The sequence below is a fragment of the Macaca thibetana genome, chromosome 14, assembly GCF_024542745.1.
Source record: "Macaca thibetana thibetana isolate TM-01 chromosome 14, ASM2454274v1, whole genome shotgun sequence".
Taxonomy (NCBI): Eukaryota; Metazoa; Chordata; class Mammalia; order Primates; family Cercopithecidae; genus Macaca; species Macaca thibetana.
Window position 1 is genome coordinate 10,991,877 of NC_065591.1, and position 25,375 is coordinate 11,017,251.

Genomic DNA, 25,375 nt, shown 5'->3' on the forward strand with positions numbered 1-25,375 from the left:
CAGGCTGGAGTGCAGTGGCACAATCTTGGCTCACTGCAACCTCTGCCTCCCCAGTCCCAGTGAGTCTCCTGCCTCAGCTTCCCAAGTAGCTGGGAACTATAGGCGCACGCCACCATGCCCGGCTAATTTTTGTATTTTTAGTAGAGATGGGCTTTCTCCATATTGGCCAGGCTGGTCTCGAACTCCTGACCTCGTGACCCATCCACCTTGACCTCCCAGAGTGCTGGGATTACAGGCGTGAGCCACCACGCCCAGCCTTCTAGGTGACTTTTTAAGGGAGAGGCAATATATTAATAGTACAGTGCCCACATAGGCTTCATAGAAAATGTTGGTTCTAAGGGAGGGAATGGGCTTAGGGCCACCCTGCCCTGCCCTGTGCTTCCTGGCTGGGGCATGGTGAGGAGGTCACTTAATCTCTTTGCCTCAGTTCCCTAATTATTAATGCTAGACTAGTCACAGGGCTGCCGTGAGGGTTAAACGAGTCTAATGTTGGTGGCTAGAAGTCGGGGTCTTAGACCGAAGTCTGCTGAGGAAAAGACCAGAAGAACAGATAGGCTCTCAGGTGAGGCTGGACATTTTGCTTTGTTTTGTTTTGTTTTCTTTGGCTTGTCTGTATTTCCCACATTTTATGCAAGAAACACACATTATTATATAATTAAAATAATATTCAGAGTGAAAATAAAACAGTAGGGACGGCACTTGGTCCCCAGGGGGAAGCGGCTGATCAGGAGAGAGGCCTGTCCGTTGAGGGTGGGATGGAAGGGGACAGTTCACCTGTGTCAGAGAGATGGCAGCCCTGCATCCTGGCGGATAGATGAAAGTGACATTTTCTGTCTGGGTATGCCCTAACACGTCCTGAGAGGCAAATCCCCTTCCCCTACTCAGGAGGTGCCAGGCAGGGGAGGCAGCACAGAGGAGAATGCTGCCTGCTTACGGGCACCCGTGTGTTTCCCATTGGTTGTCCTCAGCTCCAAGTCCTCTGAACATCAGTTGAGAAGAACCTTGAACCCTCAGCGGTCAGGCCAGATTCCTTCCCAGACTCTCCCCTCGGTGAGCCTGCCTGGGCTGCTCGCACTGGGTGGATGTACAAAACGGAGGCACCCCTAGGGCTTCCCATTTGGGCCCATGGTGTCCATCCAGCAGCCCTGCTAGGCTCAGCCACGCTGCCCCACCCCCACCGGCCTTCGCTGAGGCAGCCCTTTCAGGAGAGCTGGGCTTGGTGGGTCCACAGCACTCTCCCTGCCAGTGATGTTAATCCGCAAAAGAAAGTCAAACATTAGCCCGGGAAACAGCTTATGCCTTATATAAGCCCCCCTGGGGGAGGCACAAACACAGCTTGTTAGAGCTGAGCTGCCCAACTACAGCAGCAGCCGGGCCCTAGGACAGAGCAGGGACCTCAACTACACTGATCACCAGCCCCATCGGACCCAGACCCAGCCACCAGGTGAGGAGGGACGGAGGGCCCCCAGCCCAGGCGCCCAGGAATCCCCGGGAATCTCCCACGGCCAGGCTCTCATTGTGACTGGCCAAGCCACTAGTGCCCTCTGAGACCCACTTCGGGCTTTTACAGATACCCCAGCATGGTGGGCCCAGCCCCAGGGAACTGCCAGAAGCCAGGAGGCTCTGGGCTTGGGGAGGCCTTTCCCACCAGGCAACCTGTACTCTGCTAACGCTGTGTATCTGCCTGGAGCAACTGGGGACATCTGCCACCCACCTCGCAATCCATCCTTTGTAGCCAACATCCAAGGCCAGGCCCCTCGGCCCCTGCTATGTGTCCTGCACTGCTCTGTGCATGCAGCATGTGCGACCAGCCTAGCTGAGCACACACATGCTCGTACCCGCAGGTGCACACACACGCAACACACACGCGAGTTCACACAGCTGCGTCCTTATGCTCCAGCCTAAACGAGCACATACCTATAGATACCTTTGTGTCCACACACCTGGACACACACTTACACCTTCGATCCCCTAGCCCTCCATGCAGCCGGGTTCTTCCTCGGGCATCCGCACAAGAATCTGCGGCTCCACACGCCTGAGCTTCCACATCCTTACACAGTCACACACGCACCGCTCCACACACCTGTGCTCGCATAGCCACCTGGTTCACCCTCTCACATATGGTTCCATAGGCCCACGCACCACCGGGCACACACAGACCTCTCCCGGGCCTATGCCCTGCCCACAGCTCTGGCTCATCTTGCCCCAGTGCCATGACCTTCTCGGAGATCCTGGACCGTGTGGGAAGCATGGGCCGTTTCCAGTTCCTGCATGTAGCCATACTGGGCCTCCCGATCCTCAACATGGCCAACCACAACCTGCTGCAGATCTTCACAGCCGCCACCCCTGTCCACCACTGCCGCCCGCCGCCCAATGCCTCCGCAGGACCTTGGGTGATCCCCATGGGCCCAAATGGGAAGCCTGAGAGGTGCCTCCGTTTTGTACATCCGTCCAATGCCAGCCTGCCCAATGACACCCAGAGGTCCATGGAGCCATGCCTGGATGGCTGGGTCTACAACAGCACCAAGGACTCCATTGTGACAGAGGTATGCCTGGGCAAACCCTCTCCCTCCACTTACCCACGTGCCCCATACCCTGGCGGGCAGCAGAGGACGCTAGGGTCTGGTATTCCCAGGAACTGAGGACAGGCCACTGGGCAGGCAAAGAGGAAGGACCTGAGTGCAGAAGCGCCAAGAGCCTTGGCTTCTTCCCACTCAGAGTCCAAGCAGTGCTTCAACGAACTGCTACCGAGGGCCTGTTCTGTGACAGGCACAGAGCTCAGCTCCGGGAATACAAAAATGCACCATGCCTGCTCCCAGGGGTCTACAGCCTGGTGGGGATAGCACCCATTAAGAAAAATACCACACAAAGAAGTGTAAAATCGCAACTTCAAAGTGACTTTGCACTATGACCTACCCCTGGGGTAGGTGTGAGAGTGAGGGCGTGGGGAATGGGCATTGAAGGAATCCTCCCTACACAAATGCCCCTGGAACTGAGATAGAAACATCAGTCAAGGGCCAAACAGGCAGTGAGGGAAAGGAGGAAAATTCCATCTTGTGCAAAGGCCCCAAGGTGCGAGGGCTGTGGAGGAGGGACCGCACAGGCTTGAAACACTCCACAGCAGACCCAGAAAATGTCTCATCCCCACGCACAGGCACTCGTGGGTTCACCTCTCATTCCCGCAGCCCTTCACTGATTCATTGACTGTCTCACCTGCCACCTCAGGGAAATCCAGAGTTAAATCGGACTCTTCAGGGACCTGACAGGCCAGTCAGGAGCCTATGCTAGGATGAAGATGAGAAATTGGGAATTGGCTTGTATTGGACATCACTAACCGCCAGGCACATTTGGGTGCTTTGTTTGTAGACACTGTCTTGCTTGATTCCAACGTGATGCTCTGTTGAAGGTGAACTCTATCTCCCCTCACAGAATTTTTAAAAATAAAAACCTAAGACTCAGAGAAGGGAAATGATTGTCCAGTGCCACATGGCTGGTCAGTTTCAGAACTGGAATTTAGAGCTAAAGCCCATCAGAGGTACAGGGAGACAAATGTTTATGGGAGTCCAAAAGAGGGAGAAACCGTTGGATTCAAGGGAGGCTTCATGGAGGAGGTGGCGTCTGAGCGGTGAGCAGGGACTAGTGTTTTCATCCTCCCTCGGGAACCATGAACCCCTCAAGGGCAGGATCCCGTTTTTCCTCATGAGAAGAGATGTGTTGCAAAGCCCTTACCTGCTGCCAAGCACTATATGTCTGTGGGCTCCTGGAGGCCCAGGAGATGTAATCTCTTTAAGAGAAGTATTATCTCCAGTTCACAGATCAAGAAACTGAGGTTCAGCTTGATTCCATGACCTGCCTATGTTATACATGGCTACAACCTGGCAGAGGCAGGATTTGAATTTAAGGCTATGTTCAGAGTCTGTGTGATTGCTATTCATTTGTTTAACAAATATTTTTATATAAAGTGTTCACTATGTGCCAGGCATTGTTCTAAGAGCTTCACAGATATTAATACTTTTAACCTTCCTGACAACACGATCAGATAGTCTGTATTGTCATTCTCTCTCTCAGATGGGGAAACCGAAGCACAGAGAGGTTAAGTAGCTTGCTCAAGGTCACACAGCTAGTAAGTCGCAGATTCGGGACCCAAACACACACACCTGCACTCCACACCACCACATTTGCTGCTCTCATATCCCTAGATTATATCCCCTCCCTGTCATGTTTGCTACTGTTTCCCCCCCAGCACCAAGCATAACGCCTGAAACCCATCAAGTAGCCATTTATGGACACCCAATGCATAATACTAAGGACACAAAGTCAAAGAGCCGCTAGCCCTGCCTGCCCTCCAGGAGCACACCACTAGTGAGACGCAGACCCACTCTCAAGGATCATAGGCAGTTCGGTGGAATACACACGTTTCCCAAGGCAGGGATTTTCTGCTGCTTTGTTTACTACTCGATCTGCAGCAGCTAGAATAGTGCCTGGTACAGGGGAGGTGTTCTGTGGAATGAATGAATGAATGTGCGCTTTGTACACTCAGAGTGCTCTGAGGCCCAGGGGAGGGTTATCTAACCAGCCTGGAGTGAGGATCAAAGTCAGGCTGGAGTCAGCAATGCCCACACTGTTCATGGAGAGGTGGGAGTCAGTGAGCAGTGCACCCCGGGCAAAAGGAAGGGTGGCGGGGGAGAAGGGTTAAATGCAAAGGCACAGAGGCAAGAAGAAAGACCCGGCACAGTAGCTCATGCCTGTAATCCCAGCAGTTTGGGAGGTGAGAGTTAGTAAGCAGTGAACCCTAGGCAAAAGGAAGAGTGGCGGGGAAGGAGGGTCAAATACAAAGGCACATAAGCAAGAAGAAAGGCCGGGTGCAGTGGCTCACACCTGTAATCCCAGCTACTTTGGGAGGCCAAGGCAGGCAGATCACCTGAGGTCAGGAGTTCAAGACTAGCCTGGCCAATATAGTGAAACCCCGTCTCTACCAAAAACATAAAAATTAGCCAGGTGTGGTCGTGCCCACCTGTAGTCCCAGCTACTCAGGTGGCTGAGACAGGAGAATTGCTTGGACATAGGAGGCAGAGGTTGCAGTGAGCCAAGATCGCACCACTGCACTCCAGCCTGGGTACAGAGCAAGACAACCCCGTCTCAAAAAGTCAAGACTGCAAGGGCCAGGGGAAGGCTGGAGGAGTGAGCAGTAGGATATGGGGGTCCCCAGACACAGAGCTGGAGAGGACAGCAAGAGGGCCCATCTTAGATGATACAGAGGTGAAAGTGTAGCCTCTGTCCTAAGGGCAATGGGGAGCCAGTGACTGTGGTGGTGTTAAGCAGGAGAGTGGCACCACAGGTCACCTTCGAAGGCTTGTCACTCTGACTGCCCCTTAGAGTAGTTTGTGGAGTCTTTTAGTCCAGCAGCGGGGAGACCCATTAGCAAGCTGCACAGGGATCCAGGACAGAGATGACAGATAGAAGGGACAGTCAGAATAGACACCAGGAAGGTCAGGAAGTTGGAATCTCTGGGACCTGGTAACTGAATGCAACTGAATGATGTAGGGAGTGAGGGACAGGGAGGGAGTCAAAGATGCCTCAATAGCAATAAGTGAGTTTCCAAATGTACTTGCCATGCACCTGCGACCTGGGAAGACAAACAGGAGTACAACTACCCAGGTCCTCCAAAAACACAGAACCTAGCCAAAGAAACAAAAATCTCACAGGGAACAATTAAATCACCATCAATAACATTTACTGCATGCTCGCACTGTGCCACATGGTTCTAAGCACTTCGGCCACATAAACTCATTTCATCTTCACAATAACCCTCTAAGGTTAGCACCTTTATTATCCCATTTCACAGATGAGGAAACTGAGGGACAGGTCACCGGCCCAAGGCCTCATGTTTCATACAGGATGGAGTGAGGAGTCAAAGTCAGGAGTCAGGCTCCAGAGCCTAAGCTCCTCAGGAATGCACAACCCCCAACCCACAATCCGTAAGGCTGACTGTGTACCCTGCTGCCCAGGGCATCACAGATCCTCCTTCCCTGCCTCCGGTAGCGTCTCCAGGGCAGGGACCATGCCTCTCTCACCCATCTCTGTCATCACGGGACTAGATACATGGCAAGCGCTCAATTAACACTGAATGAAGGACCTGCCCCCTCAGAGCCTGGTGGGAGAGGCAGACGGGAGGGATGCAGACCCTGCTCACTGCGGGGAAGTGGCTTCCTTTCCAGAAAATCCCTCGAGCAGCCTCTAGGAAGGCCAGACGGAGAGAGAGGTTGCAGGCCTTGAACCCAGTCAAGCATCAGTTCACGCTTGAGCCAGTTCCCAGTCACCATTTCAGCAGCTGAGACAGTGTGAACCGCCATCCCAATAGGACACCAGAGGTCGCCAGGCCTCAGGGCATGCACCCTTCTCTGGGTCAGGTCTGGCCCAGGCATTCATCAGGCGCTGGATCCCTAGGACTCTCAGCTGTGAGAGCCCTTAGGAAGCATCCCTGCCCAGCCATTAATGCATCAGTGGCTGGACCCAGCCAGCCACACTGGTACCGGCACAGCAAGGGCAGACCCTTTCATCTTTCTGTTCTGGTTCAGCCATAACAAGTCCAGCTCCATGTGCTTGGGTCAGGTTCTGGCGCCCCTTGGCTAGAGACAGAGCAGTGGCTGGACCTTACCTAGAAGTAGGTCTCTGACGCAGAGGCAGGGAACCGCTGCGTTGGCTCCAGGTGAAGAGGGTGGTAATGAGGAAGGCAGGGTATTTGGCGAAGAGCAAGGTCAGTCCAGGTGACACCCGTTAGTAGAAGCAAGGAGTCATCCCGCAAACAGTGTGGGATCGTGCACCAGAGCTCACAACCTCCCTCTGCCAATGATCAGGAATGTCATGATCCCTAGAAGTCTCGGATTCCTCATCCGTAAAAAGGGCTAAGAAAGCAAGTGTGAGGGTTAACGGGGATGACGCAAGCACAGTACTGAGCCCAGGGCCTGGCACACAGCATTCCATTTTCATGTTAGCTGCACTGCTTGCTGGTGCCATGCTTTTTTGCTGTTGTTGTTAATAGGGATGTCTGAGAACTAGCGGGTTTGTCCCCATCAGAAGAGAAGGGGGATCCCCCAGTAAAAAAGGGTAGCCAGCTCTCGCAGTTGTTTCTGGCTCGCCCAAGCCCTGACTTTGCCTCCCTCCTCAGCCTGGCCCTCCTCTTCTGCTCAGATCCAGCTCCTCCCCTACAGTCAGCAACCTGGCAAGTGACCTCGCCACTCCAGCTTCAGTCCCCTCATCTGTAGAATGGGGATTTTAGGGATCCTCCCTCTTGGAGTGGGCAAGAGGGCTGGAGGACTGAGCTGGTGGAGTGCGCAAGCCCAGCACCGGGTCTGGACAGGAGTGGAGCCAGTCTCCCTCCCCCTTCTGATCCCCTAAGCTTTCCTGGCAGGGGTGACCACAAATTCCTTTCTCTTGGTGCAGCAGAGAAGGTCAAGATTTTTCAGAATGAGCTTTATTAGAACATTAAGAGAAAACAAAGGCCTTTAAGTCTGGAAAGCATGGGAACACGAATTCTGGACGCTGGGCTCCCTGGAGAGGCACGTACCCCATAGTCCACACCACTGAACCTCAGCTTGTGGGCCTCAGGGCCTCGGCCGGGCCATGGATGAGCAAGACTCATCTCTCTAAGGGCCCTGGGCTTCCTCTCCGGGCCTTGAGCCTCCCTGTCTTGTCTCCAGGGCTGCAAGAAGCCCGTCTCCCACCCTCTCCAGGGGGGAAGACTGCTCCAAGGGGCCCTCAGGTCGGCTGCTGGAGAAGCAGAGAGGCTGCCCAGTGAGGCCTCCGGGGAGCAGACTTCCACCCCGGGGAGGGTCCCCTGCCGGGTCTCTGGTCAGCCACCTCTGACACTCCTTCATCCCAATCCCCAGTCCCCAGTTGCCCATCTCTCATCTCCAGCAGTACTTCCGCTTCACACCCCCATTTGCCCACCCTCAGCCCTGCCGGGGGCTCATCCTCCCCCATCTCTTCCCTCGCCTCCAATCTGACTCCTGGGAAAAGGCCTGAGAGCCCCCACCCAAACCACTTTTCAAGCCAGCCTGATCCCTATTGACAGCCCTGACCTAGAAAGCCCCTGATTATGTGCACAGGAGGAGCCGGGACCTTCCTGTGAGCTCTCCAGGATCAGGAACTCACCAGTAAGCACCCACTGTATGCAGGGCCCTGGGCTGGCGTTTGCATCCCTTCTCTCGTGACCCTGCAAATCAGGCACCATTGTCCCCATTTTACAGAGGGATACACTGGGCTCAGTACACTGGGCTCAGATCCAGAAGGTGGCCTTCCCAGCCACACTGGTGGGTCAAGCTTTTATAGAAGAAGGGGGGTGTTGGGAGGTCCTGACTACAGAATCCATGCCCTTTCCACTGCATTACCTGTTCTTGTGAGCGCAGGCCTTACAATGACTTAATGACATTAATAGTGACAAGAATAATAAGACAGCTATTGTGAATTGAGTGCCTGTTTTCCAGGTATAAGTGCTAGATGCTTTTCATTCCTATGTCATTCACAAGCCTGAGAAGCAGGTACTAGGTACCTGTGGGTACTGATGAAGAGGCTGAGCCACACAGAGGTTAAGTAATTGGCCCCAGAACACATAGCTCCTAAGTGGCAGAGCTGGAAACTGATGTCTTTTTGACTGTCCCCAAGATACCTGGCTCATCCTTTCTGGTCCTTGTGCCCCAGCACAGGTTCCTTCCGGGATCCAGGAATGCACACGGGCAGCAGCAATTCTCCCCTAAGCTAGATCTGACCTAGCTCCAAAAGGCCCCTGAACGAAGGCAGGCTATTTCCTTGTTCCTGCTCTAGGGGGTAGGGACCACATATGTGGTTCCAGGCAGAGCCAGCTCCCCACACACATAGCAGGGCCCCATCCCGCTGATCATGGTCCTGATCACAAACGGCTCATCCTGACTCTCTGCAGCCCACTTTCTGCCTCATGCTCTGCAGGGGCCACCTGGCCTCGCTTCTTGCTGCTCACTCTTTGGATACGATGTCAGAGCAGCTCATCTGGCTCTGACCTTGACTGCCTCCTTGACCACAATCCCAGCCTATGCTGGGCTCTGCTGTCTTACAGTGGCCCACAGTAACAGCTCCCGTGTATGGTGCATTTCCTTCAGCAGCCCAGGCCTCAGAGCATGGCACGCAGGAGGCATCGAGGAGTTGTGCTCAGGGCCAAGGGCAGCATCTTGGGTCCAGCAGACCTGAGTTTGAGGCTCTTTCTTGAAATGAATTAAGCTATGCTTGAGCAAGCCACTTACCCTCTGAGCCTCAGGTTCTTTGTCTATAAAAAGAGATAACAATAGTACCTACTTTATAAGGTTATTATGGCGCAAATTGCAAAGCTTTCTCCTGAGCATAGTGCTTTTCTCTTTCTTCCCCACCACCTTCCTGATGCATCAGCCCACACAGGAAGGCATGGCAGTGAGTTTCCTACCCTTCCCTTCCAGAACCCAGCTCCCTCGGGGCTCGGCTATATTCCAAGAAAGGAAAAAGATGGTCAAGAACACTGAGCTAGGCCAGGCGCAGTGGCTCATGCCTGTAATCCCAGAATTTGGGGAGGCTGAGGTGGGTAGATGACCTGAGGTCAGGAGTTTGAGACCAGCCTGGTCCAACGTGGTGAAACCTCATCTCTACTAAAAATACAAAAACTAGCCAGGCATGGTGGCGGGTGCCTGTAGTCCCAGCTACTCCAGAGGCTGAGACAGGAGAATTGCATGAACCTGGGAGGCAGAGGTTGCAGTGAGCCGAGATTGCGCCACTGCACTCCAGCCTGGGTGACAAGAGTGAGCTTCCATCTTAAAAAAAAAAAAAAAAAAAAAAAGGCCGGGCGCAGTGGCTCAAGCCTGTAATCCCAGCACTTTGGGAGGCCGAGACGGGCGGATCATGACATCAGGAGATCGAGACCATCCTGGCTAACACGGTGAAACCCCGTCTCTACTAAATAAATACAAAAAGACTAGCCGGGCGAGGTGGCGGGCACCTGTAGTCCCAGCTACTCCGGAGGCTGAGGCAGGAGAATGGTGTAAACCTGGGAGGCGGAGCTTGCAGTGAGCTGAGATCCGGCCACTGCACTCACTCCAGCCTGGGTAACAGAGCGAGACTCCGTCTCAAAAAAAAAAAAAAAAAAAAAAAAAAGAACACTGAACTAGAATATTGGGAGCGAGAACATTATGTGGAATTGCCAAGTTGATGAGACGGATCAGCCACGGTCATGTCAAGGACTAGACAGAAGCACCAGGAAGTTGAGTAACTAGCTCTGTTCAGCAAGTTGCCTTTCTTCCCTCTCTGGGCTTCCTCAATGAAATAAGGGTAATTAAATCCAAGGGCTCCAAGTGGCACAGCCTATGCGTGGAGACACAGTCCAGGGAAACACAAGTCACACTCAACACTTTGAGTAATAAGCAAGACATCTGCTATAGGTTTTCTTAACAGAGCCTCCTTAGGGGCTTTGAACAGAAAGCATGCCAAAATTCTCCCAGCCCTGTTCACTCATTAATTATTTGCTGAGGAAACGTTAACATATACTACGTAGCAACTACTCTGCTAGCCATTAGAGATAAAAACTCAAGGCCAGGCGCGGTGGCTCACGCCAGTGTAGTCCCAGCACTTTGGGAGGCCTAGGCAGGTGGATCACGAGGTCAGGAGGTCGAAACCATGCTAGCTAACACGGTGAAATCTCACTTCTACTAAAAAAAAAAAAAAATACAAAAAATTAGCCAGGCGTGGTGGCGCATGCCTGTAATCCCAGCTACTCAGGAGGCTGATGCAGGAGAATCACTTGAACCTGGGAGGCAGAGGTTGCAGTGAGCTGAGATTGCGCCACTGTACTCCAGCCTGGGTGATAGAGTGAGACTCTGTCTCACAAAGAAAAAACTCAAATGAGACATTCTCTGTCCTCAGTAAGATTACAGAATACAAGAGAGCAAACAAGTGAATAAGCAGCTAGAATGCCATGTAATAGGTACCCTACTGGAGGTAAGAACAAGAAAGGGAAATGAGGAGCACCTTACCTACCCTGGGTGGCTAGACACTCTTCTCCTCCATTTATCGATCTGACAAACGCTTACTGACCACCTGTTTGTACCAGACAACCATAAAAGAAGTTCCTGGTTCTCCAAAAAGATGATACTGACATGAGTTTCAAAAGACTGCCAACATTACTAGAATAAGGGGATTATAACCAACACCAAAGCAAAGAGAAATGCAATAGCATGGAGCTTCTGTAGTGTAACCTGATTAAATCCAAGGACTCCACATGGCTCAGACTATCATGGAGACACAGTCAAGGGAAACACAAGTCACACTCTTGACACCTTGAGTAATAATTAAGACATCTGCCATACGTTTTCTTAACAGGGCCTTCTTAGGGTCTTTGCACAGAAAGCATGCCAAAATTCTCTCTAAATACCTTCCTCTCTCCCAGAAATTCCAGGATGCCTTTAAAAATCTCTCCCATTTCCTCTACATCTGGTTCCCTATTGCCATGCTTGTCTAGTCCCAATCCGCTTCCGATCACCCTTTATAAAACCAGCAAGTCCTTCAAACATTCAGGAATCATGCCGTATATTAGTTTCCTAGGGCTGCCATAACAAAGCACAACAAATTGGGTGGCTCAGAACAACAGAGATTTTATTGTCTCAGATCTGGAGGCTAGAAGTCCAAACTCAAGGTGTCAGTGTGTCCTCTCCAAAAGCTCTAGGGAAGAATCCTTGCTTGCCTCTGCCAGCTTCCGGTGGTTGCTGGCAACCCTTGGCATTCCCCAGCTTGTAGATGTATCACTCCAACCTCTGCCCCTCTGCATCATAACATCCCCATGTGTCTCTCTCTTTTCTTATAAGAACATGAGTCATGGTGAATTAAGAACCTGCTCTACGTAGTTCAGTATAATCTCATCATATTATAACTTAGCTACTTACATCTACAACAACTCTATTCAGAAATGAGGTCATATTCTGATCCACGAATTGTTAAAACTTACATGTATTTTTTGGAGGGACACAAGTCAGCCCATCACAGTTGCAGATCTCAGATCTGAGTTTCAGTCTCTGTCCTGAACCACGCCATGCTTGGGGCAAGTCACTTACCCTGTGAGATCAGGTTCTTTGCCTATAAAAAGATATAACATGAGTACCTACTTTATAAGGTTATTATGGCATTATCTGCAAAGCTTTCTCCTGATCTTCAGGGAAGATTTGTGTTGGTCTTCAGGGAAAATAGATTTGTGTTGATCTTTAGGGAAGCCATGGCCACATTTTTCTCATCAGTTCTGATGTGCTTCATTAACCATGAAATCTCTGGAGCAATTTAGAGTGCAATTGAAGTTCAATTTTTAAAAAATATTTAACCACAAAGCACTCCTCCTTCCAAGCTTCAAAACTTCACTGAAGGATGATAATCCTCCAGTAGACAATTTTTCCATAGAAGGTTTTCCAATCTGACTGTGAAGAAAAAATACTTCTTTCCTGCTCACTGGCGTGTGGTTATATCCTCAGCACACACAGCCTAGACACTATCCATCTTGACGTGCGCTCATTCTGGTGAAATGAGGCAGTTCTCCACATAGCATTTGGAGTGTGGGCCCTATGACCGACCTCTCATGTAGACATTGGCAGATCTCTAACTTCTAAGGCTTTCAATCCCTCTGTTCTTTCTGTGGAATGTTCACACATTCAATTCCACAAGTATTTATTGAGTGCCTACTATGTGTTGGGCGCTGTTCTTGACAATGAAAGTACGGTAGTAAACAAAACAGACTAAAAGCCTTATCTTCACCAGGCTGATATTCTTGGAAGAGGAACATGCAAGAAACCAAAAAGAGGGAAAATTTTGCAGCATTCTGATGGTATAAGTACTGTGGAGAAAATTAAGTAGGGTAGAGAGGTATAGGCTACTGGGGGTTATAATTGTAAATAGGGAGGTCTCACTGAGAAGATAACATTTGAGCAAAGATCTGAAGGAGGTGCAAGCCAAGTAGCTATCTGGGAGAACATTCTAGAAAAAGAGAACAACATACGCCAAGACTCTGAAGTAGAAGCATGCTTGAAATGTTTACAGAGCAGCAAGGCAAACAATTCAACAAGAGTGGAGTATGTGAGGGAGAGGGCAGTAGCAGGTGAGAGCAGAGAGGTGACAGGGATAAAGATGTTAACTGATTTTCCAGGGCCTCCTAAGCCATTGTAAGGATTCAGGCATGTTCTAAACAGGACTCAAAGTTTATTCCAGGAATGATATTTTCTATAAATTGATCAATTTTCTGGTAGAAATCAGCTCGTGACAGTTATTCTAAAGCCTACATGATCATGAGCATCATGGTAGAAACCAAGACCCAGCATATCTGGTCTCAGGCGGTGGCGCAGGACAGCAGCCTGAAACTATTCCAAGCAGGTCTGACAATTGACCTTCTCGTGATCCAAACAGATGATTGATTTCTTAAGGCACTAATTATCATGGAGGTTGGGATAAAACTCTAATTTCCATTTGCAACTTCTTATGGGATGTATCATGATAGGCTAGGTTATTATAACAACAATAATTCATGGTTTGAAGAATATTGAAGTGTTTCTCTTTCTCATGTAACAGTTCCAAGGTGAGTAGCATTTTAGGCCTGTGGGTGGTTCTGCTCCACAGGGTCATTCAGGGACCCAGACTGACAGCAACTCTCCAGAGTTGTTCTAGTTGTCAACCATTCCCACCAACAGGAGGGGAGAAAGCGTGCAAGTCCAGACTAGGGAATCCCTCTTAAGCAGATGAAGTGGAAGTAACATACATCTCTTCTACTCACATTCCATTGTCAAGAACTACATGGCCCCACCCAGTACGAGGTCATCAGTGAAATGTGCTATTTACTATAGAAGAAGGGGTGAACGAATTTAGGTGAACGGTAGGTCTGTCCTTTAGATTTTCCTAAAGGGACTTTACACAGCATGCCACAAAGTACCAGAAGTCTCTCTAGATGCCCACTTGCATATTCCACCTCACACCCCCTTGCTTTTTCCTTTGCCTTTTTCCCTCCCCCATCTCCTCCCAACACACATACCATGCAGGCCCCCTTCCCAACTAAAAGGGACCACCAGGCTTGCTGGCCATGCTGGGCCACTCTGAGACAGCTGCAGGACCTGGAGACTCCTTCCACCATCATCCTCCCTCACTTCCAGCTGAGGAAAGTGGGAAAGAGTTCCCTGGAATGTGTGGTTCTTCACCTTTTGGAATGTTTTGCTTCCAAAACATTCTTGTGAGGCATTTCTATTGAATTAAATTCTCCACTTCATTGCACAAGTAATTCAGATGGCTGGAGCAAAGGGTGCATGTTGGGGATTAGCAGATTAGACCAGACAGGTAGGCAGAGGCCAGAGCATGGAGGGCCTCATAAACCTGTGTTAATGGGGCATTATCTTTACCCAAAGGGCAAGGAGAAGCCAGTGAGCACTTTAGGCAAGACAGGCACCTGATTTGAGTGACGTTTTAGCCCTTCAGGTTATCAGTGAAAGCATGGCTAGGAAGGGATGAGGCCAAAGGCCAGTAGACCTGTCAAGAGGTTGCTGCGGCAGCCTCATCTGGGCCTCAGTTTCTTTATCTGTAAAATAGGGTGATATTAGCACCTACATAATAAAGTTATTGTGAAGATTAAAGTTAAAACATGTAAAGAGTTTAGAACAGTGCCCAGTACCTAGAATGCCCTCAATAAATATCGGCTGTTATTATTAATCTAAGTGCAAGATGATGAGGCCTACACTAAGGCAGTAGTAGTGGAAATAGAAGAATCCACATTCAAGAAATACAAAAAAGCTAGAATCTTGAAGATCAAGTGATTGTGGAGTAGGAGAGGGAGGAAGGAATCAAGGGGGTTATCAGCATGACCTCACTTATATATGGCATCTTTAAAAAAGTCCAGTTCACAGAAGTAGAGAGTAGAATGATGGTTACCAAAAGCTCGGGGGGAAGGGGCTGGAGCAAAGGAATGGGGAGTTACTGATCAAAGGGTACGAAGTTTCAGCTAGATAGGTGGAATACGTTTTGAGATCTGTTGCACAGCATGATGGCTACAGTCAAGAACAAGGATGTATTGTTTATTTCACAATAACTAAAAGGGTGACTTTCAAATGTATCACCACAAAAAATGTCAAGTAAATGAAGTGATGTTAATTAGCTTGATTTCATCACTTCGCATTGCATACACATGTCAAAACATCACATTGTTTTCATACATGTAAAATAATTATGATTTGTCAATTAACAATAATATAATTTTTTAAAAATAAAAATAAAAAAGAGGCTGGATGTGGTGACTCACATCTGTGATCCCAGTACTTTGGGAGGCCGAGGCAGGCAGATCACTTGAGGCCAGGAGTTAGAGACCAGCCTGGGCAACATAGTGAGCTCTCGTCTATATAAAATATCCAAAATTAGCCAGGTGTGGTCATGCACACGTGTAGTCCCAGCTACTTAGGAGGATGGCTTTAGCCCAGGAGATTGAGGCTTCAGTGAGCCACGATCATGCCACTGAACTCAGCCTGGGCAACAGAGTGAGGCCCTGTCTCAAAAAAAAAAAAAAAATGAATGTAATTAATTAATTAAAAAGAGAATGTTACCAGTCCCTGAGATTGGGACTTTAATAAGAAGTGGGGTAATAAGTCCTATTGAATCTGGGATGTGCCTGTGACTTTATCCAGGTGGAGTTCTCAACTGGGACCACTGAATCTGCTCCTCTGGGGGTCAGAAGAGAGGTTGGGCTGCAGGTAGAGATTTGGAATCTTCAGCATAAAATAGGAATTGAAGCCATAGGAACAGATGGCATCGCCTGGGGAAAGTGGAGAGAGAGGAGGATTCAGGAAGAGCCCTGGGAAACTCCAAGGGCTAGGCAGAGAGAAAGGAGCCGTGAAGGAGAGGAGCGCAGAACGGCAGGAAGCCCGATGGAGGGTGAGATCAGCAGCGTCCACATCTTCCAGAGGGCAAGCCAGGCCAGGATTCGGGACGCTGCGTTGTGGACTGTGAAAACGAAGCTTCAGTGACCTTGATAGGCACAGATTCAGTAGACGGGTTGGGGGCAGGATTGAAACATGAAAAGGAGATGAGGATGGAGTGATACCAAGTACAGCTCCTCATTCAAAGGATTTGGCTTTGAAGGGAAGAGAGAAATGAAGTGAATGGGAAAGGAAAGAGGTGTTAAGATGGAGAGATTTGGACACACCTAAATACTGATGAGGAGGAGCAGAGAGAGAGACTGGATCTGAAGGAGGAAGAGAGGTGGCAAGGATAGAGGAACGTCCCTGTAGAGGAGAGAAGGCAAGGTCAAGGGGGTAGGCAGAGGGACTGGCCTGGGCTATGTGAGGGGCAGGGAGGAGGCAAACAGGGATGCAGGCAACTTGGAGAGGAGGAAGAAGTTGAGGTCAGACCTGGATGTGGCAGCTGAGTAGACTTTGAGACCCATACGAGAGGCCACACATGCCTGAGGGATGCAGGTCAGGGGCCAGAGTACCACAGACAAACCAAGAAGCTCCGAGCCAGGCTGAAAAAGGAAATGGTCCTTGGGAGGTAGGGGTTGAGTCAGGATGCTGGGAGAGGAAGCCCACATGTATGAGGGCACAGGCTGAGCATGGCTGAGCAGGCTGTCTACACTGAGTCAGGCTAGCCCTACCTTTCTCTCGTGCAGTGGAACTTGGTGTGCAACTCCAACAAACTGAAGGAGATGGCCCAGTCTATCTTCATGGCAGGCATACTGATTGGAGGGCTCGTGCTTGGAGACCTATCTGACAGGTGAGACGTGGGGGCACAGCCCATGGAGGCATGACCCATGGAGACCCCTCCCTACTCTGCTCCACCCATGCACCCCCAAAGAGGCAAAGAGCTGGGGGAGGGTGGGATGGCGCTTGCTGTGTGGCCTTGGGCAAACCTCACTACCTTTCTGGACTACAGCCTTCTCTCCACCCCAAGGCCCTTACGACTGGAATCTTCTAGCCTTCCTTGTTTTTTGTTTTTTGTTTTTTCTTAAGACAGAGTCTCACTCTTGTTGCCCCGGCTGGAGTGCAATGGCACGATCTCGGCTCACTGCAACCTCCGCCTCCCAGATTCAAGTGATTCTCCTGCCTCAGCCTCCCAAGTAGCTGGGATTACAGGTGTGTGCCACCACGCCTGGCTAATTTTTGTATTTTTAGTAGAGAAGAGGTTTCACCACGTTGGTTAGGCTGGTCTCAAACTCCTGACCTCAAGTGATCCTCCAGTCTTGGCCTCCCAAAGTGCCCAGATTATAGGCATGAGCCACCGTGTCTGGCCTCCAGCCTTCCTTTCGTCCAAGGGAAAAAATCTCCAGGTTTTGGGACACAGCGTAGTGGCTGTGTAGCAGTGGAGGCAGAGAAGATGGACTGCTTAGAGATGGGTGGTCCTTTGACCCCTGCTCAGTCAGCTAAGCTGAGGCGGATGTAGAGGAGATCACTCATTAACTCAAACCTCTAATTGCAAACTTGTCAAAAATAGCAATTACCAAGAAAGCTCTGTCCAGGGAGGGAACTTCATGTGCCCCACAGGAAAAGGTTGGGGGTCGGGTCCAGCCCTTTGCCCCACAGCCTGCAGAGTCACTCCTCTTGGCAGGCACACTGTGGCTAACTCGGCCCCTCCTCTCCTTTGAGCCACAGGTTTGGCCGCAGGCCCATCCTAACTTGCAGCTACCTGCTGCTGGCAGCCAGCGGCTCCGGTGCAGCCTTCAGCCCCACCTTCCCCGTCTACGTGGTCTTCCGCTTCCTGTGTGGCTGCGGCATCTCAGGCATTACCCTGAGCACCGTCATCTTGAGTGAGCTGCAGTGGGGCAGGGAGCTGGGCTTTGGGGAGCACCATCCAGAAGCCAAAAGAGAATGGGGTCTGGGTCTGGCTCAACCACAGGCTCCCTGTGACCTTGGTCAAGGTGCTACCCCCTCTCAGGACCTCAGAGGCCTCACTTAAACTTAACAGTGACAACAAGCGTAGTAATAGCAGCTATCAGTACTGAGGACTCACCCTGGGTCTGATACTCTGCTGGGTACACAATCTCCTTCAATAACACCTGCAAGTCAGCGACACTGTTATCCCCATTTTACAGATCAGGAAACTGAGGCAGAACAAGGAAAGTCACTTGCCACTGGAGAAGCAGTGGTCAAGAGCGTGAGTTTGGAAACAGACACACCTAGGTTTGAGTCCTACCCCCTTGAGCCACAGCTGTGGCATCTGTGAAATGGGGATGATGAACTTAGGGTCAGCCTCAGAACAGCAGGAAGCCCCAATGGAGGGCAATATCAACAGCATCCGTGGGGAGGATATCAGTAGCCATAGGGATGCAGAAGCTGGTGCCCCTTCACGGGGAGGTGCCTGGGACCTAGCAGAATGCTAATCTGATCCTTGGACTCCTCCCACAGATGTGGAATGGGTGCCTACCCGGATGCGGGCCATCATGTCGACAGCACTCGGGTACTGCTACACCGTTGGCCAGTTCATTCTGCCCGGCCTGGCCTACGCCATCCCCCAGTGGCGTTGGCTGCAGTTAACTGTGTCCATTCCCTTCTTCATCTTCTTCCTATCATCCTGGTATGTGGCCCTCTCCCCTTCATCTGTTTCCTTAGGCACCCCAGGGCCAAAAAGGGGAGCCTATACCTGCCCAGGCTGGCCAACTCTGTGTCCCCGGGCACCCTGTCCCAGAGTCAGGGACGGGCACTCCAGGAAGGAGGAATGACATAAACAAATGCATGCTGCAGGAGAGAGCAGGGATGGGGGCACGTGGGGAAGCAGGGCCTGCCTGCAACTGAAGAAGAGGGTAAGTGGAGGTGGACAGGATGGGGACCGGCTGGGAGAGCACAGAAAGCTGGGGGAGGCTGGCCTTCATGTGGAGGGAGGTAGAAAGCCACGGAAAGAGTCTGTGGTGCTACAGGCCTGACCAAGTTTCCAGTTGTGACATAATAGCCCAGAAGGACAGACCCAACTGAGTGGGGACAACAGACAGATGGGAGGGGACGGTGCAGAGAGGGGGATTCTGGGAGACTAATCTGGGATATACCTTGAAGGAAAAATCTGGAGAATTTGGGACTGCTGGAGTTGAAGTACAAAGGAAAGTTCAAAGAGGAGCCTGAGCCTGGGAACCTGGGAAAATAGAGGTGCCTGGGTCAGAGACCCAGGGTGGGCCGAGAGCTCATTACCAACATGTTGAACCTGAGGCCACACTGAAGGACAGGAAATGGGTCTTTAGAAAGTAGTCAGAGCTGGCCGGGCGCGGTGGCTCACGCCTGTAATCCCAGCACTTTGGGAGGCCAAGGCGGGGGATCACTTGAGGTCAGGAGTTTGAGACCAGCCTGGCCAACATGGTGAAACCCCGTCTCCACTAAAAATACAAAAGTTAGCCGGGCATAGTGGCGCATGCCTGTAATCCCAGCTACTCGGGAGGCTGAGGCAGGAGAATCGCTTGAACCTAAGAGGTGAAGGTTGCAGGGAGCCAAGGTCACGCCCAGCCTGGGCAACAAAAGCAAAACTTCGTCTCGAATCACAAAAAAAAAAAAAAAAAAAAAAAAAAAGAGTAATCAGAGCCAAAGAGCAGGAAATCCCCACAGGAGCTCAGGAAAAGAAATGAAGTCTTGGAGTGACCTTTTATTGAGTATCTGCTACGTGCAAGGCCCGTTTGGGGCATCGACCTACATCGTCTGTGATTCTCATGGCTTCTCTGAGTGAGGGAGACATTATTGTCCCCATTTTACAGATGAGGAAACTGAGGCTCAGAGATGTGAAGCAATTCCTCAGAGTTACATGAAAAGATGCAAAGCTGGGATGGAACATCAGCTCGGAAATGAGAATAGTAGCTCCCAGAGGGGATGGGCAACCTGGGCCTGAGAGCACTCAGAGTCAGGAGGCAAAATGAGGGTGGGCGATTGGCAGAGTACAGTTGAGAGCTTGGGCCAATTCACTGTGTGACTTGGGGCAAGTCTCATGCACTCTGAGCTTCCAGATTGTTCTAGGTAGCCGGGCACAGTGGCTCACGACTGTAATCCCAGCACTTTGGAAGGCCGAGGCGGGTGGATCACGGGGTCAGGAGTTTCAGACCAGCCTGGCCAACATAGTGAAACCCATCTCTACTAAAAACACGAAAAATTAGCCAGGCGTGGTGACACGTGCCTGTAATCCCAGCTACTCAGAGGCTGGGGCAGGAAAATCGCTTGAACCCGGGAGGTGGAGGTTGCAGTGAGCAGAGATCACACCATTGCACTCTAGCCCAGGCAATAGTGCAAGACTGACTCCGTCTCAAAAAAAGAAAAAAAAAAAAAAAAGAAAATGATTTTTCTAGGTAAAATGAAGATAATGTTGCCTGTCACCCAGAGTTTCATGGGTCTGGTACACAGGAAGGCTCACTAACTGTAAGCCATTCCTGCCATAATTCGCGGGAAGAGGAGGATAGAGTCCAGGCCTTGCCATGGTTTTGGGAGGAAGTCACTGATAATCTTGGTAAGAGCAGGCTCAGAAGACCGTCAGGGCAGGAGGAGGGACAGCAATGGGCCCAAGAAGCTGCCACCATCAGCTGGGGCAGTGGCCTGAGGCCAGGCGACCAATATCCACTCCCTAAGGGCCTCACTGGATCCAGGTCACCCACAGGGGCTACAGCTAAAGCTGACCCCGCCTTGGACCAGACTTCTCCAAACACGACTCCTTTCTCCCCACATCTCAGCCTCTTCCTTTCCTCTTATCCTAGTGACCCTCAGGGACTGCTCAGAATGAGCCAACCTCAAAAGCATAGCCTGGGGGCAAGGGAGAGTGGGGGTGACTGCCCATTTATCAATCCCAGGACCCCATGTTGTGCTCACTCCCTCCCCACAACTCCCCCAGCAGAGTTAGTCCTTTGCAGGGAGAATCTGAAGCTTCCAAAGCCTAGTCCCTAACCTCACCTTAGCCTCCATCCCCCTCTCAAGCTGCGGGAATGCAGCCCAAGGAGGGCTGGGGAGGTGGATGTGCAGGACCCTCCAGCAGTCCAGCCTTGAACATGCCGTCCCCTCCCCAGGCCCCACCTGCCTTGGCCTAGAGCCTGGGGCTCCTAGTTAAGGAAGACACCCAACAATAACAAGCGGCCCAGGTCGGGGGTGGAGGAAAGGCTCTTCTGGAAGGGGAAGAAGAGAACACTGGAATTTGTGCTGGCTGCAGGCAGCCCAGGTGCAGAGTTTGGCCAAGTTTAAATTCCATGAAACCTGCAGTGAGATAGCTCAGGTTTCTGGTCTTCCTACCCCTTGGCCCTGGCTGTTGATGTTCTTCCAACCTCTCAAAAGGGGCTCTGGAGTGGGAGGAGCCACTGTGACTGGTCTCTGGCCCCCAGGTGGACACCAGAGTCCATACGCTGGTTGGTCCTGACTGGAAAGTCCTCGAAGGCCCTGAAGATACTCCGGCGGGTGGCTGCCTTCAATGGCAAGAAGGAAGAGGGAGAAAGGCTCAGCTTGGAGGTACGGGCTGAGAAGGACTATAGCCTGGGAGCAGAACCCCTGTGCTCCACTCTGGGGCTGGCCCCTCCCCTTGCCTCTGTTTCCCTGGCTCACACCTGATTACATCTGATTCCCTGAGTTCCTCTAGAGGCACCAGGCCTGCATCTCCCTCTCTTCTTCCTGCCCACCAGCTGGTCATTAATGGCACCCCTCCCCCTCCTCTGCCCCAAGGAGCTCAAACTCAACCTGCAGAAGGAGATCTCCTTGGCCAAGGCCAAGTACACCGCAGCTGACCTGTTCCGGATACCCATGCTGCGCCGCATGACCTTCTGTCTTTCCCTGGCCTGGTAACCCACCTCCTCCCTGCCCACACCCTGCCAAGGCAGGGGTGATAGACAAGGCCTCCAGCAGGCTCACCTAAGGGCAAGGCCTACGGCATCTGAAAGAGAAGTCAGGGGATCCCCTCTCCTAGGCCACCACAGCCCAGCCCCAACCCCAGAAATCTGCTGCATTCCTGCCCCACACTCAGGTCCAGCCATCAGGGTCTGCTTCCCTCTGGGGTCACAATGCCCCACTCTTCACCCCCAGGACAAATGCTCCAGACACCTTCCCCAGCTCACATCCCTGCTGCTCAGTGTCCCCACGCTCTCCCTCTCTGTCACTGCCCCACTCTGGGTCAGCTCTGCCCTCTGGAACCCCACAGAGCAAGGCTAGACCAATAGGTTTCAGACTTGAAGACAAAAATTATATTTCTCTCAAGTTTTCTCCTCTGTCTGACTTTCTCCAGCTCCCTGAAAGCCCTTTCTGTGACCTGGCTTCTGCTTTCCATCCTGGCCATTTATTTGTGAATAGGATTCAATTTGTCCAGGAACCCTTCAAAGGGATCCCACAGTTCAGAGAGAGGAAGGAAAACATGTGACCCAGGCATACAGCTCTATGCTCACCTCCCCAGTCTGGATGTTAAACTGCTACCCAACCAAGAGAGATCATTTACTGCCTCCTTTGGTCTCCGAGATTCCCTTCAGTCCCGATCTTCTCTAGAGTCAGTTATCAGCACCTTTGCCACCACACCCTGGACCATGCCCACGTCAGACATGACCAATCAATCACAGCGCCTTCTCCCTGAGCCCAGACACGATCTCAGAGACCTCAAAAGGACACTCAAATAGCCCCTATCATCAGATGCAGTTGGCACAAGAAGTGAAGCTATTCATCATCCTGGTGACCCAATGACCAGCATGGGGAGTGGCCTCTGCCTGGCTGCAGGTGCTAACCAATCCTTCTCTGCCTCTCAGGTTTGCTACCGGTTTTGCCTACTATAGTTTGGCTATGGGTGTGGAAGAATTTGGAGTCAACCTCTACATCCTCCAGATCATCTTTGGTGGGGTCGATATCCCAGCCAAGTTCATCACCATCCTCTCCTTAAGCTATCTGGGCCGGCATACCACTCAGGCCGCTGCCCTACTCCTGGCAGGAGGGGCCATCTTGGCTCTCACCTTTGTGCCCTTGGGTGAGAGACTGGGGCTACCCCAGAACCCTCTGGAAGAGGCTGCCAGGTTGGGCACCAGGGACTTCACTGCTAGCTCTGCCGCTAAGTCACTGTGTTACCTTGAGCAGGTCACTGCACTCTCTGGGGCTCAGGGTCTCTAATCTAGAAAATAACTCAACTGGGCTAGATGACATCAAAGCTTCTTTCCAGATCTGACCTGGACTGGGCAAAGTACGGTGATATCTGGATAGTGTGAAAATTTTTGAAGTATTGAGAGTGTCCTGAGTGATATCACTGTAGAGGATAAACTGAAATGGTAAAATGACAGAGCTCATGCTCAAGAAAGACCCCACAACCTACTCCATCATGACCCTGGAAAAGCTATGCTTATTTTATATGGGTGTTAGTTGGCTGATACACCTATATCCTTCCAAAAGAACTTGAGGTATTTTAAGACAAGAACAAGAACATATACAACAAAATATAAATGGAAATAGAGGATCAGAGGCAGGGGAAAACACAAACATAGCAGGATACAAGCATGCAAAGCATTAGGAATACCAGAAAGACTATTACTCAGCTTTAAGTTTGGATCTGAGCTTCCTGGAAGCCAAAGCAAAAAGGGAGACAAGATCAGCTAAGGAGTGAGAACTCATAGGTGCTCCTGAACCCCGAGGCCCACCACATTTTCTTCCCTCTGCAGACTTGCAGACCGTGAGGACAGTATTGGCTGTGTTTGGGAAGGGATGCCTATCCAGCTCCTTCAGCTGCCTCTTCCTCTACACAAGTGAATTATATCCCACAGTCATCAGGTAGGTGCTGGACCTGGGGCCAGGCCCAGCCAGAGGACACAAGTCAGGTGGGACTGTGGCATTTTCCTGTCCTCTGCCCAGGGGAGCCATCCTTTATGAACCCCACACACAGGCTGCCAATCCCTACTCTGAACCCTCGCAGGCAAACAGGTATGGGCGTAAGTAACCTGTGGACCCGTGTGGGAAGCATGTTGTCCCCGCTGGTGAAAATCACGGGTGAGGTACAGCCCTTCATCCCCAATATCATCTACGGGATCACCGCCCTCCTCGGGGGCAGTGCTGCCCTCTTCCTGCCTGAGACCTTGAATCAGCCCTTGCCAGAGACTATCGAAGACCTGGAAAACTGGTCAGTCACTGCCTCTGGCCCCATCAGTGCTCCTCCCTGGGGAAGCAGGTCTGGGCCCAGGGCTTTTCCTGAGCTCTCTGTCCCTAGGTCCCTGCGGGCAAAGGAGCCAAAGCAGGAGCCAGAGGTGGAAAAGGCCTCCCAGAGGATCCCTCTGCAGCCTTATGGACCAGACCTGGGCTCCAGCTGAGGACAACGGAACCCCCTTTCCCTGCCCTCCAGAGACTGATCCTAGCCAGGCACCTTAGGGGTACAGGGAGGCCCCAGATAGGTCCACCCTCCTGGGATGAAGCCTTCTGAGAGCTTGGTGAAGGTGTCTCCATCACCACCACCAGAGCCTCCTGCCCAGCCCTGGACAGTTCAAAGGTTCAGCCATAGACCTTTCCATACCCATCCCTGCCCTTGTTCTCCCTGCAACCCAGGCCCTGCCATTCTTCTGTCCAGCCCTTCCCCACTGGCCACCTTCCTCCACTGTCCTGGTTCTCTTCCCCTGAGGTCCCCTGATGTCCCCCTGGCTCAGTCCTAACAAGACTGAGTCTTAACAAGATAAGAAGTCCTCCCCTTCTTGACTCCCACACTTTTCTTTGATGGGAGGTTTCAATAAACAGCAATAAGAACTCAAGCCATGATGTTCAGGAGTGGGGGTGGGGATGGGAGCTGGCCACTGTGTGGACACGTGAGCATGCACATCTGTCCATCCACACTTTCATGTACGACAGGCCTGTGTACAGGCACCACAGGTACATGCAAGCTGGACTGATGTGAACATGAGCAAGCACGTGTGAGTGCTCTGAGGTGTGTACACCACACCTGTGCATGAAAATACATGTATGTGTCTACATGTCCCAGTATGCATGTGAGCAGATGACTGACCAAGCCCAGAGTGGCTGCAGACAGAAGCCAGAGCCCCACCAATCCTGATTCCCTTCCCCTGGTCACCCCAAACCTCTGACTTATATCTCAGCCCCATGCCCAACAGAGAGTTTTTCTCCTGTTAACTGAGAAAACTACAATGGTAGTTGACCGCTGTCAGTGTCTGCTGCCACGTTCCCGGTTCCCTCCAGCCGCAGGAGAACAGCCAGTCCCTCCACATCCAGCCTCTCCCACCGGCAGCCATCCCTTTCCCTCTGGGGTATCTGCCCATTCCCTCTACCCTGGCTGCTGCCCATCACCAGTTAAACAAGCTTAGGCTTCTCCCAACTTAACAAAAATCAAAGCAAACACATGCCAGGCTGCTGTATCTCCTTCCAGGGGCCACACTGGCCCTTTCTCCCCTTCGAAGCCAGACTTCATAAAGGAACTG

At 51.4% G+C, this 25,375-nt stretch overlaps 2 protein-coding genes across 5 annotated transcripts in view; one reads left to right on the top strand and one right to left on the bottom strand.

Annotated features, from left to right (window-relative positions):
* The window catches only part of SLC22A9 (solute carrier family 22 member 9), a 51,334-nt gene extending 44,438 nt beyond the window's left edge, over nucleotides 1–6,896 (bottom strand). The window contains exon 1 of the mRNA XM_050757323.1: nucleotides 6,659–6,896. The gene's annotated coding sequence lies outside the window, so the exon portion shown is untranslated. The remainder of the gene's footprint in view (nucleotides 1–6,658) is intronic.
* LOC126935576 (solute carrier family 22 member 8) lies at nucleotides 1,309–24,692 on the top strand. Of its 4 annotated transcripts, none has more exons than XM_050757194.1 (11): nucleotides 1,309–1,444; nucleotides 2,189–2,546; nucleotides 16,667–16,770; nucleotides 17,646–17,800; nucleotides 18,399–18,567; nucleotides 21,326–21,449; nucleotides 21,660–21,775; nucleotides 22,724–22,938; nucleotides 23,621–23,729; nucleotides 23,872–24,075; nucleotides 24,163–24,692. In XM_050757194.1, exons 2-11 carry the CDS (start codon nucleotides 2,214–2,216, stop codon nucleotides 24,260–24,262), a joined length of 1,629 nt encoding a protein of 542 aa, XP_050613151.1. In that variant the 5' UTR covers nucleotides 1,309–1,444; nucleotides 2,189–2,213; the 3' UTR covers nucleotides 24,263–24,692. The 4 variants fall into 4 exon arrangements, with proteins under 4 accessions (XP_050613151.1, XP_050613150.1, XP_050613153.1 ...); XM_050757193.1 differs by having other exon boundaries at nucleotides 2,210–2,546; XM_050757196.1 differs by having other exon boundaries at nucleotides 2,462–2,546.
* The last annotated feature ends 683 nt before the right edge of the window (nucleotides 24,693–25,375 follow it).